At 49.3% G+C, this 14,898-nt stretch overlaps 1 protein-coding gene across 5 annotated transcripts in view; it reads right to left on the bottom strand.

The window, feature by feature from the left end:
• Positions 1-14,898, bottom strand: part of IGSF3 (immunoglobulin superfamily member 3) — a 152,699-nt gene that overhangs the window by 29,749 nt on the left and 108,052 nt on the right. For all 5 annotated transcript variants that reach the window (XM_075909263.1, XM_075909248.1, XM_075909275.1 and 2 more), the window contains one exon: positions 7,261-7,665. In XM_075909263.1, the coding sequence (XP_075765378.1) occupies positions 7,261-7,665 (405 nt within the window). The remainder of the gene's footprint in view (positions 1-7,260; positions 7,666-14,898) is intronic.

Here is a 14,898-nt window from a genome sequence, read left to right as displayed (position 1 = left end):
AGGCTTTGGGGTAGGGACAAAAATGAGGGGTTCAGAGTGCTGCTCGTGAGCGGAATAGGGTGCAGGATCTGGGTGGGAGATGGGCTGTAGAAGGGGGTGAGGGTGCAAGGTCTGGGAGGGAGGTGGGGTGCAGAAGCAGGCTGGGAGTAGGGTGTCTGGCCAGGGGGAGTGAGCAGGAGCAAGGAAGGATGCAAGGAGCAACTGTGGATGCAGGAGCAGAGTGGGGGTAGGTGTCTGGCCAGGGTGGATGTGCAAGAGCAAGGGAGTGAGCAAGAGCACACTGGGGGTAGGGTATCTGGCCAGGAGGAATGGTGCAGGAGCAGAGGCAGGAACAAGGGGTCCTGAGTCCTAGGCCAGTGCCCTAGATGCTTGACTACGCTGCCTGTAATGCAGGGGAGAATCCGGCCCGCCAAATAATTTAATCTGTCCCCTGGGGTGTGTGTCTGTCTAGTGGCCATGAAATGCTGTGTGTGGGGGGCAGGGGGAGGGGGCGCTCCAGGGGCTGCTTTAAAGACTGCCAGCTTCCCCTGCAGCGTAGGCCGGACACTTCTGGCCCTCTCCTGTACATAGGAGAGGCACGTGCTGGAGACCTGGCCAGAAGGGGAAGCTCCATGTGCTGGAGCCCCTGCTGTAAACAGGAGCTTCAGCAGCAGTGAAGAGGCTGGAGCTGCTTCCCAGCCACCTGCAGACTCTGCCAGCAAAACGTCTCTTGCTGGTAAGAAGGCATGCAGGACAGGGAGGGGAGGGGGAAATCTGTCCTCAGAGTGGGAGGGAAGGGAATTCCCCCCCTCTCCCTCCCGGCATGGGGGGCCTTTCGGGAGGAAGGGGAGGCCACAGTAGGACCAGTTTCTCCCCCAACCCCACAGTCCCTTCCCTGAATAGAGTGGCTGTATCTGGGAGCAGCATCTGGCAGCTCCAGCCATATGCTACAAGCAATGCCTCCTTAACAGTTAAGGAGATGTGTGGGATGAGAGGTAAGGGGGGGAATCCCCTGCAGGAGTGGAAGGGAAGGGAAGTCCCCCCCCAACCCGTTCCCTGAATGGGCTGCATTTAGGGAGGAAGGGGTAGCCACAGCTGGGCAAGCTCCAGAACCCCTTCCCAAACTCAGCCATCGCACTAAAATTCTAAATTAAAAAAATAAATAAAAAGCTCACCCCGCATCAAGGGGTTTTGTGGGATTTTTGTATTTGTGCATGTGTGCACGACTGAAAGGTTTTTCTTCTTTTTTGCTTCTCACTTTTGTGTGGCCTCCGACTGATATCTCTGTGGGTTAGTGGCCCCCGACCCAAGAAAGGTTCCCCATTCCCACTCTAACAGGAGGCAGAATTTGGGCCTGTATCTATAAACACGAAGTGAAGTCTGTGGACAATAACAAAGCCTACCAGCACCATCTGCAGAAGTAAGAGGGCAAAGAAGAAAAGGGCTCAACAGGCTGAGTGGTAGAGAGAATGCCACTAGAGGGGGGAGGCACAAGAGCACAGAAAACAGGATCTGATGCATCATCACAGGGAAAGTTCCAGGCCAGAGAAGTATCCGTAGGAGGCGGCGAGAGCCAGAGCAGGGAATCTGCACACAAGCAGCACAGGAGGTAGATCTCCCGTAAGTAAATCTGCAGATGTTGCGTGTGTCTCTGCGGCAGAGGAGCAGGGATGGGAGGGGGACAAACTTCTTGTGCTGTTTACAGCATACACAAGGGTTTTGTTCCCCTATGAATAGGCTGTGAGAGTGGTCAGTCGTGGCTTGCACAGAGCCTCAACCACTTTATTTTGGCTGGAAGCATGAAGGTCACTGAGAAGCAGCAGCTCTGAGGCAGGATAGCAGATTTTACTCCAGTGACTGAGGGAAAGGATTAAAGCAGCGTTTCTCAAACTGTGGGTTGTGACCCCCAGGGGGGGTCGCGAGCAACTTTGGAGGGGGGGGGGGGGGGGTTGCATCTGGCAAGCTGCTCAGCGTGGCTGGAGTCGCGGGACTCCAGGAGCATGGCTCAGCTGCAGGAAGAGGCAAGGCAGCAGGAGAGTGAAGCCGGCGCAGGAGCGGACGTGCGAGGGGCACAATTGCCGGGTGACCGAACGCCTCCCCAGCTGGGAGAGGGCAGGGTCCCTCAGGCAGTGGGCTGGGGGATTAAGTTGGGGCAGACAACCTGGGGGTAAATAAGAGGACCTGGGGGGGTCAGAGGAGGAGGCAGAGGAGAGGACAGGAAAGGAGGAACCAAAGGGAGCAGAAAAGAGGCGCAGAGGAGAAAGACGGGGGAAGGAGCCTGCAGGGGGAAGGGCGTTGAGGACCGCAAACGCCTTGAAGGAACCCCAGGAGGGCCGGTGAGAAGGGGGGAGGAAGTGACCCAGAGCAGTGAGAGTGGGGGGTGGAGTGGTGCCACAAATTCAGTTAGCATTTTAGGGGGTTGCGGTATCACAAAGTTTGAGAACTCCTGGATTAAGGCCCTGAGTGTCCAGCAGAGAGAAGGCCATTTTGCATCACAATTCCAGTCACCGTTAATCAACAGCCCCTTTCCCGTGTCTGGACTCTTGGCATGCAGAAGTAGGGACCTGCTCAAGCACCATCACTGAAGCACGTGCACTGCCGCACAAAGCTTTTCAGAATAAAAGTGCACAGAGTAAAACTGGTTTAGGATCAAAACAAGAGCAGAATTAAGATGGTGTCCAGTCTTGATCTCAGTGACTAAAGAGAGCTTGAGATTACGCCTTATGGATCATACTTGTTGCACTGAGCCACGTGTGAAGCTGTTCCACTGCACAAAGCCCCAGAGACAGCAACTCTTGAAAGAAAGCCCCAAAGTCCTTTTGTATCGTACTCTGTGGCAAATAGGGCCTCGGTGTGATGGCATGTCCACTCAGAGCAGCAGCAGTTTGAAAACTGTGTGGCTGCTTCATGAACATAATTTCAAAGTCCTTGACCAGTAAAAGTGACAGTCAAGGTGGAGGGAATGTATCTATTGGCTAGGAAGAGGAGGTTGGGGACCAGGATGCTTGGGTTCCATTTCCCAACTCTGTAAACGGCGCACAGCATCACACTGGACAAGTCGTTTTGCCTCTCTAAGCAAGGCTGGGGTGAGGGGATGCTTCATTATGTTAGCAATGGGCTCTGAGAATCTCTCTGATGAAAGGCGCCAGAGGTGTGCGTGAGGGGGGACATGGGATCATGTGCCTCCTCCCAGATTTCTACCTATTATTCACCATAAAGGTTTTCAAAACTATGGGACGTGACCTCCTAGCTTGGTGTACTCCACAGTCTGAAAAGCATCACCTCCTGCCCAGAGCTGGTGGATCCACCCTGCCTGCTTGGGCCCTTGGCTCTCTGCACAGTGGGAGACAGCACAGTCCTCCTCACCCTGCTCCACAAGAGTTATACCCTGATCCACCTTCGCATCTCCCCTGAAGGAGCCCAGTGCTGGCTCCCCTTGGAGCCAATCCCTGCCCACAGAGCCTGGCTGCCGCAAGTGGCTCTCCAAGGCACTGGCTCGCCGCTGCCCGGGTGCTCCTAACTCTGTGGCTGCTCCTTAGGACAGAAATGCATTTCAAGTGAAGCCCTTTCAAGTCTTCAGCTAAAATGAATCCCTTAATTTGTGAGTGATTTATACTGCGGAAAGTTGCAGTATTTAAACTGGAAAACTATTTAAAAATAATTGGCCATTTAAACCCAAAACATCAATGCAATGTTTCTAATGAAAGCGGTAGATGCTTACAGCCATTAATATGTATTGATAAAATAGAAGCATCCTGTTTATTCATCTCCGATGACTCGTGATGAGCTATTCATGTGAAGTTCTGCAATGAGAATTAAGCGTGTTCTCAAGCTAATTGCTATTTCTTGTTTAATTGCTGGGTATAAGGTCACACAAGACACCGCATCCTTAGAAGTGACACGTGGGGCGGTTACATGCACCCCACAACTTTCTTTTGTTTCTTCCTCACCCCAAATATAGCCTCTGAAAGACACACTATTGGAAGTCTCAGAGGGGTAGCCGTGTTAATTTGTAGCTTCTAAAACCTGAAGAGTCCTGTAGCACCTTAAAGGCTAACAGATTTATTTGGGCATGAGCTTTTGTGGGCAAAAATATGCTTCTGACAAAGTGGGTTTTTGCCCACAAAAGCTTATCCCAAATAAATCTGTTGGTCTTTAAGGTGCCAAAGGGCTCCTTGTTGTACTTACACTATAGGAAGGCAAACTATTAGTACTGTGGCAGTGCTGGAGTATTCAGTGCCTGTCTCAGGACTCCTTACCATCACTGTGAAGCGTGTTCTCGAAGTAACATTAATGGACTAGCTTTGCTTTTCTTTAGTTCTGCTGAACAATCTCCCCTACCCATTGATAGGTTCATACTGACAGCTCCTAATAAACTTAAACTTTATGAGACAGCCTCCAGAGAGCCTCTGGCTGCTAATTAATGCTCTAATGAAGAGCCTGGCTGTCTTGTTTGCTTGACAGCTCCCAGGTCAATCAATCTGCCAGGGCCAGACTTGCAAAGGAACTCCTGGAGATGGCAGCTGATATCTCCCCCTCCGCCCTGCTTCCCCTCCCACATTCATTACTGTCAAAACCCAAGCAAGGGGGGGGGGGGGGGGTTACAGAGGAGAAGCTTCAGGATTACTCATGAAAGAGCAGACAGGAGTGCAGGGGGTGGGAGGTGGAATGGGAAGGGCAAGAGAGGAGGAGGTTGGTAAAAATCAATCCATGGCAGCAGGTGCTGCTGCACTTTTATTAGAAGCTATTGGCCTGCAGTTACCGTGGCCTCCACGACCAGTCAGGCGGTGGAGAGGGGGACGTGTGGCTGCCAGAAGGCAAAGGACACCATTCGTGATTTTTGGCTTTAATGACCCCTGTACACAGGACACAAACAGCAACATATTGTTGCTAGAACGTTTTCTTGTGCACGGTCACTGGGGTGTGATGAGGTGGCCAATTCCAGATGGACTGGTGACAGAGTTTCTGCCCCCGACACCTAGATACCAGCAGAGGGACAGGAAAGCAGCTGGCATCGGGCAGACTGAAAAAGCGGTGCCCCGGGCAGGTGGGGGTGCAGGTGAGAATAGGTCACTTGAGCTCTTATTCATTGGGGCCAGGTAAGAAGAGGAAGGGGAAGTTGTTGTCCATCTCTGCAGACCAATCCCCTTCTCAAACAGCGAATTAGCCCAGTGGTGGCTGCCAGCCTTCCTACAGTTTAGAGTTGCTAGCCAGCACATCCCCATAGGCCTGTGCCATGGAGCAAGCCAAAATTCCCCTTGCCCCTCATTGCCTCCCTTTGGATGAAGGGGCCCTTCCCCTGGCTGTTCTGCAGGCTCAGCACTTGCCATCCTCGGAGGAAACCAGAGGCCCTTTACCTGTGTGTGTTCGTGCATATGCACTTGAGTGACTAAGGACAGGAATGCTAGTGGGTTTGCTAGGACCCCAGCCCTCATTGGTATGGATCTAGAGAACAAAACACTTCCTGATTCTTGAGTCCGGGGTGCACTCAATGCCAAAGGACCATATTCCCAAGTCACAAAGGAGAAAGGTAAATAAATATGTTAATCCACATGAGGACACTGGCAATTTGATACCAGCCCAAGCTCTGCTGATGAGCTTTTTGCCAAGAGTCATATTCCAGTGCCCTAGCCTGTACAGACCACAACATAGCTACCCATTGAGCATGCCACTGACAGAGACCATCTGCTGTCCTTGCCTGACTCCCATAGACATCTCGCATCTGCATGCTGCTCGGAAATGTCACACTCTGAATCATCAAACTCCCTTTACCAAACACTTGGCAGGGAGATGCACAGCCTGAAAAGACAATGGGAATGTACAGATTGGAGCTCCCTGGTCCAGCACCCCGGGGTCCTGACTGGTCCCAGAGGAGGGATTTTGCTGGACCAAGGGAGGTCATTTCTGGCCCCTATCCTGCTGGCTCCGCCCCCTGCCCTGCTGCCCCCACCAGGCTTTCTGGCTCCCCTGGCAGCCCAGTTGGGTCACATGCCGGGCATCCTGCCCCTGCTCTGACCAATCGTGAGCCAGCCTTCCTAACTCCCGCCCACCCCGCAGCCCTGCTGGTCTGCGTGCCAGAGTCCCACCCACACCCCTGCATCGCGCCAGGCTGCTGCCCTCCCACCCCGCTTCCTGCAGCGTGCCAGGACTTTCTGATCACCAGCAGGTCCTGGTTTACAGAGGTGCAACCTGTTGTGGAATCTCCCTGCATCCACCAGCCCAGCCCTCCAGTTCCACCTTGCCAGTCTCAAACGTCCTCTCCCATTCAGAAGTCTATCCACACGTCTCTTCTACTTCTGCTAACAGGAGGCTGGGTTTTGACAAACTTCATCTTCGAAGTCACACAAAGAAGAGGGATTAGAAGGAAGAAGGGACTGGAATAGGGTAGGGCTCTACTAATATGATGCAAGTCTCCCCACCACGTCTAGCTGGGTCAATAGCTCAGCCCTGCTCTGAATGCCACAGGACTGCAAGAGGGTCATTGGGGTTTGCAAGAAACCTTCAGACTCCTCTCTCCCACTCAAGCCAAAGAGATTTGACTATGACAAAGAACTACAGCAGGAGAGAGCCAGTGACAAGAGGAAAATCCTGCAGAAAGGGCACAAGTGAAGATAAGTACAGCAATATTCAGGATCAGGGCCCCTCTGTGCTAGAGTAAGCTCTGAGATGCAGCAGGAGGAACTAAAGAGAGGGAAGAAGTGAGAGGAAGGAAGAGTTACATGCACTGACAGTACATACAATGTGCAGGTCTGAGGTGTTTGTTTGTAGTCCTTGCCAACCACCTGCCCAGCCATATCTGTATAATCACACAGTTGCTAACGGTGCTTAGAACTAGGGAGGTTTTTGTGTCTGCCCGTGGCGGGGGAAGGGAAGAATGTGAGTCATGGGAGTGACTGCAGTCCTGTCACTTAGTGAGTTCTAAGAGGAATGGCTGAAGCCAGATGTAGCACAGGCAGGAGCTACGCACATATTCTCCTCTCACTGCTATGGCTAGCACACCTTAATCCTGACCCAGACTCTCTCCCACTGTTGTAGTTCTGGGCCAACACACAGTTCTACCAGTGCGCGTCAAACCTGCCCTGCGACACTCCTGCTATTCCAGTCATAGACCTCTGCTGGGTAGCACTGCAGCTGCTGTGTGTGTCAAACTCTGGTTCTGTGGTGAAAAACATGTTCTGTTTCCCAAGGAAGAACTGGGACAAGACCGCACTTGTAACTTTCCCTCCTCACAAAAAAATCCCTACACCGCCCTCCAGGACATATGACCGTGAGGGCTCTTACCTGGCCGCAGGACTCGGATCTCTAGCAGGTTGGAGGTCCTGTCTGCCAGTCGTGTCCAACTGCTGTTGTAGTTCTTCCTCCACAACTCGGCCACACACTGGTACTTGCCGGCCTCAGTGTCACTGGCCCGGCTGATGCTGAGGCGCACGTTGTTGCTCGACTCAGCTTTTTCAATGGCAGTGCGGGTCCGGAAACCCATGTACCTGTCCCCCCACTGGACCCCGCCATCCCGAGTGAAGGTGACCAGGTCATGGAATTCTGTGCTGCCCGCTGGCTGGAAGCGCCATGTCACAGACACTGGGACCCAGGATGGATAGTGCGGCTTGATGATACACTGGAGGTCAAATGATTCATTGTAGGTCACCCCAGGGGTTCGAGATATGGCTGTGACAGCAAAACCAGCCTCTGCGGAAAGAGAGACACGAGTGAAATTAAAGCATTTGGAGAACTCTTGTGAAACGAGGCTGACACAATGCTGTGAATAAGAAATGGCTATAGCAATGATTCTCCAATGATGGCCTGTGGAAAGCTGCTGCTGCTTTATTTCCCATTATCAGGTAACATTAAATACACCCCAAAACCCTTCAAATTCTATACTGCTCCACAGTAGCTCTCCGTGTAAGCAACGGCTGCATTTCCAGCTGGAGGGGAGGTGGTTCCTGCTGCCCTGAATAGAAGACGAGGTGTCTGTGTGACCCTCTTTCTTACTACATGGTCCACATCAGTGGTTCTCAATCTGCTTGCAGCCCGATCAGCACACAGCTGCAGCCCATAGGACAACCCCAGGGCCACACTGCTAATTTATGGATGGTGTGGCTGTGGCCCATGTAGCCCACAGACAGCTGCCTATGTGGCCACCATGGCAAATAGGTTGAGATCTACTGGTCTATACTATCAAAGTACTGAAGAACTGGAACACCGTGTGAATAGGGGGAGAGGCTGGTGATCTTCACATCTCCTAGCACCAAACTATGGAAACTGGATGAAAGATTAGACCACTAACCTCACAGCATTTGCAGATTGATTCAATACCCACCTCCTGGTCCAGGCTTGCCTGCAATAGTCACATTGTTCCCCAAACATTTGTATTCATAATCTCCTCCCCGGCCCCAAACCCAAGTCTAGCTCTTGGTGGCACTGAAGGGGTGACGGGAAGTAAAAGGGGACAGCTTGTTGGCATTTATACTTTTCAGAGGTGCCCACTGCTCTAATATCTGAGTGCCTATATAAAAACCTGGAAAGAAAAACCCCAAGTAATAGTGAGGAACTTCTGATCTTAGTTTTTATGTGGCTAAGTCACCTAGACAGTATCTTTCATTGTCTCTCAATTATAGCTATATTTGGACAATCTAGAATGTACCCTCCCACCCACGTTATAATACATATTTTCTGGATTATATTTTAAGAGGTTTTGTTTTTGTTTTAAGGTGTTTTAAAACTAACAGTAGGGTAGTCAAACACTGGAATAAATTGCCCAGGGAGGTTGTGGAATTTCCATCTGTGGAGATATTTAAGAGTAGGTTAGATAAATGTCTATCAACGATGGTCTAGACAGTATTTGGTCCTGTCATGAGGGCAGGGGACTGGACTTGATGACCTCTGGAGGTCCCTTCCAGTCCTAGTATTCTATGATTCTAGGATTACATTAAAGGTATGAGGACAATATATTTTTAATTAACTATCCTAAATTTTCATCTCTGAGAATTTTCTTAATCTAAAAACAAAAGATGAGAAAAATAATATGATCAGGAAAAATAATTCCTAACAGCAGCATGTAAGGCTAGGGAGTCTTGCATTTCACATCACTGATGCTCATGAGAGGTGTAAACTTCCATGAAGTCTCAACTGTATCTCTCACATGAGCTGAGAGCTCTACTCCATATGCAAGACTAACAGAATTTATCAATGTTATGGAGCCCTCGATATCATTCTGAGGATGAAATCCCATGCATGGATCCAAACCAGCAGAAATATTTGATATATTGGAACAGATTATCTGCCTACCCAAGTGCTGTAAATTACTGCCAAAGAGAATTCTTCATTGCCTTGAACACAATAGTAACAGAGATTACAAACCCACGGAAAACTGGCTAGGCTGCAAAAGGAAGGTTGCTGAACTTAGATAGTCACTCAATTTAGACTCCTCAGAAGATGGTAGCCTCTGACCTTAGGGTTAAATAGATATTAATTAACAATAGTTGGCAGATGGGACATTAATTGGAGTGAGCAGATTAAATTCCACACTGAAGCCACTGAGATCTCTGCACACTTACAGCAAAACGGGTTTAGGAATCCTAATCATCAAAAGACGTCACCATGGCAGGGTTCCGGGTCATGTAATTACTGCAAAAACAGGTCAATCTTTAGGATTAAAGCTTTTGGAAATGTGTTTAACAATTATCGAGGAGACGAGGAAGAGGATCCTGAGGTGCCCCCAGTGTAAGATCTCTGCATCTCATCCCCCTATGAAGGACGGCAGCCATCCTATCTAGGGAAGTACATACCTGGCCCGGTCCAAAGCAAAACAAAGACATCAGATCCTAATGTCAGAGTCTCAGGGTATAGAAGGGTGGTTTAAATATTACAAGGTTATTTGGTCTTCTAAAGTTAAGCAATTAAAAAAATTAATCACAATAAATCACACAATTAGTAGCATTGTTAAACAATAACACTATTTACCACAACTACCACTTATTTACAAATTGTGGAAAACTACATTTTCCAATAAATTAATTTCAATTACAATACAGAATATAAAATGTACAGTGCTAACCTTTTATTAATTTTTATTACAAATATTTGTGTAAAAAATAGTATTTTTCAATTCCTCCATTACAAGTATTGTAGTGCAATCACTTTATCATTAAAGTTGAACTTACAAATGAAGAATTATGTACAAAAAACTGTATTCAGAAATAAAACAATGTAAAACTTTAGAGCCATGGTATCCAACATGCTAGCCACTAGCCACATGTGGCTCTTTGGCCAGTTGAGTGGGGCTGGCTCGCTCTAGCAGTAGCCACTATACTGGCCACTGCTTCAGAAATGAATGGACATCACAGCTTTAGAGCCTACAAATCCACTCAGTCCTACCTCTTGTTCAGCCAGTCACTCAGAAAAACAAGTTTGTTTACATTTGCAAGAGCTAATGCTTCCTGCTTCTTGTTTATAATGTCATCAGAAAGTGAGACTATACGTTGCCTTTAGGGATGTAAGAGACTAGTCGAGTAGTGACTTTACTAGCATGTTGGACACCATGGCTCTAAAGTTTTACATTGTTTTATTTCTGAATACAGTTTTTTTACATAATTCTTCATTTGTAAGTTCAACTTTCATGATAAAGTGATTGCACTACAATACTTGTAATGGAATTGAAATATACTATTTATTTTTTACACAAATATTTGTAATAAAAATTGAAGTCGCTTCCCCCCTTGCTGCCTGGTTCCCCCCAGCACCATCTTGGGGAAGGGAAGGAGGGGGTAGAAGAGGCAAAGGCATAGCGGGAGACAGGCACGAGCCTGGAATCAACTGATTCCCAGTTCACTCCCAGTCCCAGATGCTGCACCTCTGCTTTTTAAATGTATTAAGATCCTGGCAGCTCTTAATAAATTTAAAAAGCAGAGGCACAGTGGGGGGGGGGGGGGAGGAGGACTGGGAGTGAGCCGGCAATCAGCTGATTTCTGGCTCCCCTCTGTTCCCCCCCCCCCACTACACCTCTGCCTTTTAAATGTATTAAGAGCCTGGTGGTTCTTAATACATTTAAAAGTCAGAGCTCAGCAGGCTTAGCTCCTGAGCTGGGAGCTAACCCCACTGTGGCTCTGCAGTGTTTTCCCTTGTTGACTAATTGAGTAGTTGATGGAAATTCCATCCACTACTCGATTAGCTGATTACCTATATTTAACATCTCTAGTTCGCATAGCACTTTTGTAGGCAGTGTCACAATATATGTGTGTGCCAGATGAGCTAAAGATTCATATGCCCCTTCATGTTTCAACCACCATTCCAGAAGGCATGCATCCATGCTGATGATGGGTTCTGCTTCATAATCGTCCTAAGCATTGAGGACCAACACATGCTCATTTTAAGATGCCACCAGCAAAAGGCTGATTTTCTTTTCTGGTACTGTGTGTTTTGTACTTTCTGCATTGGAGCATTGATCTTTTAAGGCTTCTGAAAGAATTCTCCATAACTCCTCACTCTCAGATTTTGGAAGACACGTCAGATTCTTAAACTGCAGGTTAAGTGCTGTATTTTATTTAGAAATCTCACAAAAGAGCCTTCTGTTTGTTTTGCTAAATCTTCAGTGAAAGTTTTCTTAAAACAAACATGTGCTGAGCAATGTTCCCTGTAAACTGGGCATTTGTGTAGCTGCTCAGGAGAGATTCAAATGACGCCTAGCTGATTAGCGGAGTGCCCACAACTAGGTTTTGTGTTTCTGTTGATGGTGTACATGGTCTGTAAGTTGCACTTTCATGATAAAAAGATGATACTTGTACAAGGTGAACTGAAAAATACTATTTCTTTTGTTATAATTTTAATAAAGTGAGCACTATACACTTTGCATTCTGTGTTGTAATTGAAATCAATACATTGTAAAATGTAGAAAAACATCCAAAATACTTAATATATTTTAATTGATAGTCTATTTTTAACAGTGTGGTTAACACTGATTAATCATGATTAATTTTTAATTGCAATTACTTTTTGAGTTAATTATGGGAGTTAACTGATTGATAGCCCTACTGAAAATTAAATAAGTCACTCAGGACCGTGAAAAATGTTGAGAAAGCCATAGTTAGGATGACCTATCAACCAGAGTAGATGCAGCTAAGTTGAAGAAGAAATCTCCCATTGATCCAGCTATCACCTTTCGGAGAAAACTCCCTCCGGTTGATGTAGGAAGTGTCTACGCTACAGAAACACAGCTGCAACACTGTAGCTTAGTGGTCAACAATCAGTAGATCAGGATCTACTAGATGATCTTGGAGCCTTTGGTAGGCTGGGGTTTGGCCCAGAGGCTGTCAAGCGACGGCACTTCATCTACCCCACTCAGCACTGCCATGCTGCTCCTGCCCTCTGCCTTGGAGTTGCCCCTCACCCCTGGGAGCCTCCTGCTTGCTGTGCAGGGCATGGGAAGAAGAGGAAGGGAGTGTGTGATAATGTCAGGGTGCCCCTCCCTCTACCCCATCTCCACAGAGCAGAGGGGGCAGGGATGAAAAGAGTTTGTTGGCTGATTTTGGGAGTGGTGCAGGGCCAGGGTAGGGGTGAGCCTGCCTTAGCCCCCCCGCACCACCACCCAGGAGCCACCTGTGGTAAGTGATGCCCAGCTGGAGCCTGCATTCCAAACCGCGGACCCAGTCCTGCACCCCAAACCCCTTCCCCTTGCCTGATAAAAGTGAGTGAGGATGGGGGAGGGAGGATGGAGTGAGCAGGATGAGGCCTCAGGGGAGGGGTGGGAAGGAGGCTGGGCAAGAGTATTTGGGTTTGAGGTAGATCCTAGATTACATTTAAATTCAAAAAGTGATCTCATGCTTTAAAAGGTTGGAAACCACTGATTTAGCTATTGCTACAGCAGCTGTAGTGTAGACAAATACTTAATCTGGGCAAAAGGAGCATGACGACAGGACTTTGGCTGCCATGCAGGAATCAGATCTGCATTCTCAGGCTCTCAACTCTCCAGATGTGCTCATTCCATCCAGGTTAACAAAGGAACAGCTGTCTTTTACAGCAACCAATTGCCCTGACTAAATACGAGAGAGGGAGGGGAAGTGAGGCTTCCCTCCATGTTTTCTCCTCTCTGCTGCCCCACAGCTAATGAATGAGCCCATGGCTCTGTAGGAAGCAGCACACTTGGTTTGTTCACTGAGTTAGGATTAAAGGACAATGACCCCTGTGAAGTGCTGAAGCCATTTGTTAGTAATTGGGGGAAATCTAGTTGGAGAGAGGGCAGTCAGTCAATAAGCCTCTTCTTCTCTCAAAAACATCAGAGGACATCTATTCCCCATCAGCTTGCAGGGGCCACAAACCCTAGCACTCTGCAAAGAGGGGCAGACCTTCACATGCTCAGAGACTTTTGGTCTCCTCTAGCTATAGTAATAAAAACCACAGGCAGCTACAGGCAGTCCCCGAGTTACGCGGATCCGACTTCTCCAGCAGACCAGGGAGAAGAAGCAAAGCGGCGGAACACGTGGGCTGTCTGGGCTGTCCGCGTGCTCCGCGGCTTTGCTCTGCTTTGCTCCCCGTCCCCCTGGTCTGCAGACCAGAGGGATGGGGAGCAAAGCAGCAGAACACGCGGGCAGCGGACAGACTAGATGAAGATCAGGGGGACAGGGAGCAAAGCAGAGCAAAGCCGCGGAGCATGCGGGCAGCGGACAGCCCAGACGCGTCTGGGCTGTCCACTGGCCGCGTGTTCTGCCGCTTTGCTTCCCGTCCCCCTGGTCTGCAGACCAGGGAGATGGGGAGCAAAGCAGAGCAAAGCCGCGGAGCCCGAGGGCAGCAGGATAGCCACGGCGCGTCTGGGCTGTCCCGCTGCCCCTGTGCTCCGCGACTTTGCTCCGGACGCCTGTGGTACAGCAGCTGGGGCGCTGCCAGTTGGTCCCGTAGCGCCGCTCTGGGCGCTACTGGACCAACCCGGCAGCACCCCAGCTGCTCTACCCCAGGCGTCCCCAAGTCAGCCGCTGCTGAAACTGACCAGTGGCTGACTACCGGAAGCCCCTGCCCCGGGCTTTCTGGAATCAGCCGCTGATCAGTTTCAGCAGCAGCTGACTTGGGGATGCCTGGGGTTCTTAAGTTGAATCTGTATGTAAGTCAGAACTGGCGTCCAGATTCAGCCGCTGTTGAAATTGATCAGTTTCAGCAGCGGCTGAATCTGGATGCCAGTTCCGACTTACATACAGATTCAACTTAAGAACAAACCTACAGTGCCTATCTTGTACGTAACCCAGGGACTGCCTGTACTCTCTTTAACATGTGCCATTTGAGTTGCACTAAGTACTTTACAACTATTATGAGGGGAAAAAAAGATCAGACTTAGCAAAAGGATGTTGGACATTTTCTCCTTCGAATTATATTGAACTGTAATGCAGGCTGGACCTCCCTCACCCGGCACCCTCAGGACCTGTCCGGTCCCGCACAAGGGGATTTGCCGTACAAGGGGAGGTCCTTCCCAATATAATCTGTGCTGCCCTGCTGCCCTCAGCTAGGGCTCCAGTCTAGCCTGGCTGCTTCCTGAACTGTCATGGCCCTCCAGGCTGGAATGCCATGGCTACCGCCACAGCCAGGGCTGGAGTTTTGCGACTGCTGCTGTCACAGCCCCTTGCTACTGTGCAGCTGCAGGGGCCAGAATTCCCTGCTGCTCCTCCGCCCTTTCTCCCATGGGGCTCCCAGCTGAGTTGCTGGCCCCCGCTGCTGCTCCTGCCCCACAGCCTGATATCACTATACCTGGGCTCTGTGGTTCAGGAACATCCATGGACTGGCAGGATGCTGCCAGACCAGAGACTCCCAGTTAAGGGAGGTACAACCTATAGCACCTCTTGGTTATATAAACAGAACTAGTTATGACCTGTCAATCTGAGATTTCTCTGGAAGAGGGAACTGCAGTGGAAGATAAATTTATTAGCTTTTAATTACATTTTC

This window comes from Pelodiscus sinensis, chromosome 1, assembly GCF_049634645.1.
Source record: "Pelodiscus sinensis isolate JC-2024 chromosome 1, ASM4963464v1, whole genome shotgun sequence".
In the NCBI taxonomy this organism is placed as follows: Eukaryota; Metazoa; Chordata; order Testudines; family Trionychidae; genus Pelodiscus; species Pelodiscus sinensis.
Note: the sequence above shows the minus strand (reverse complement) of the source record. Positions and strands in the feature narration are given on the sequence as shown.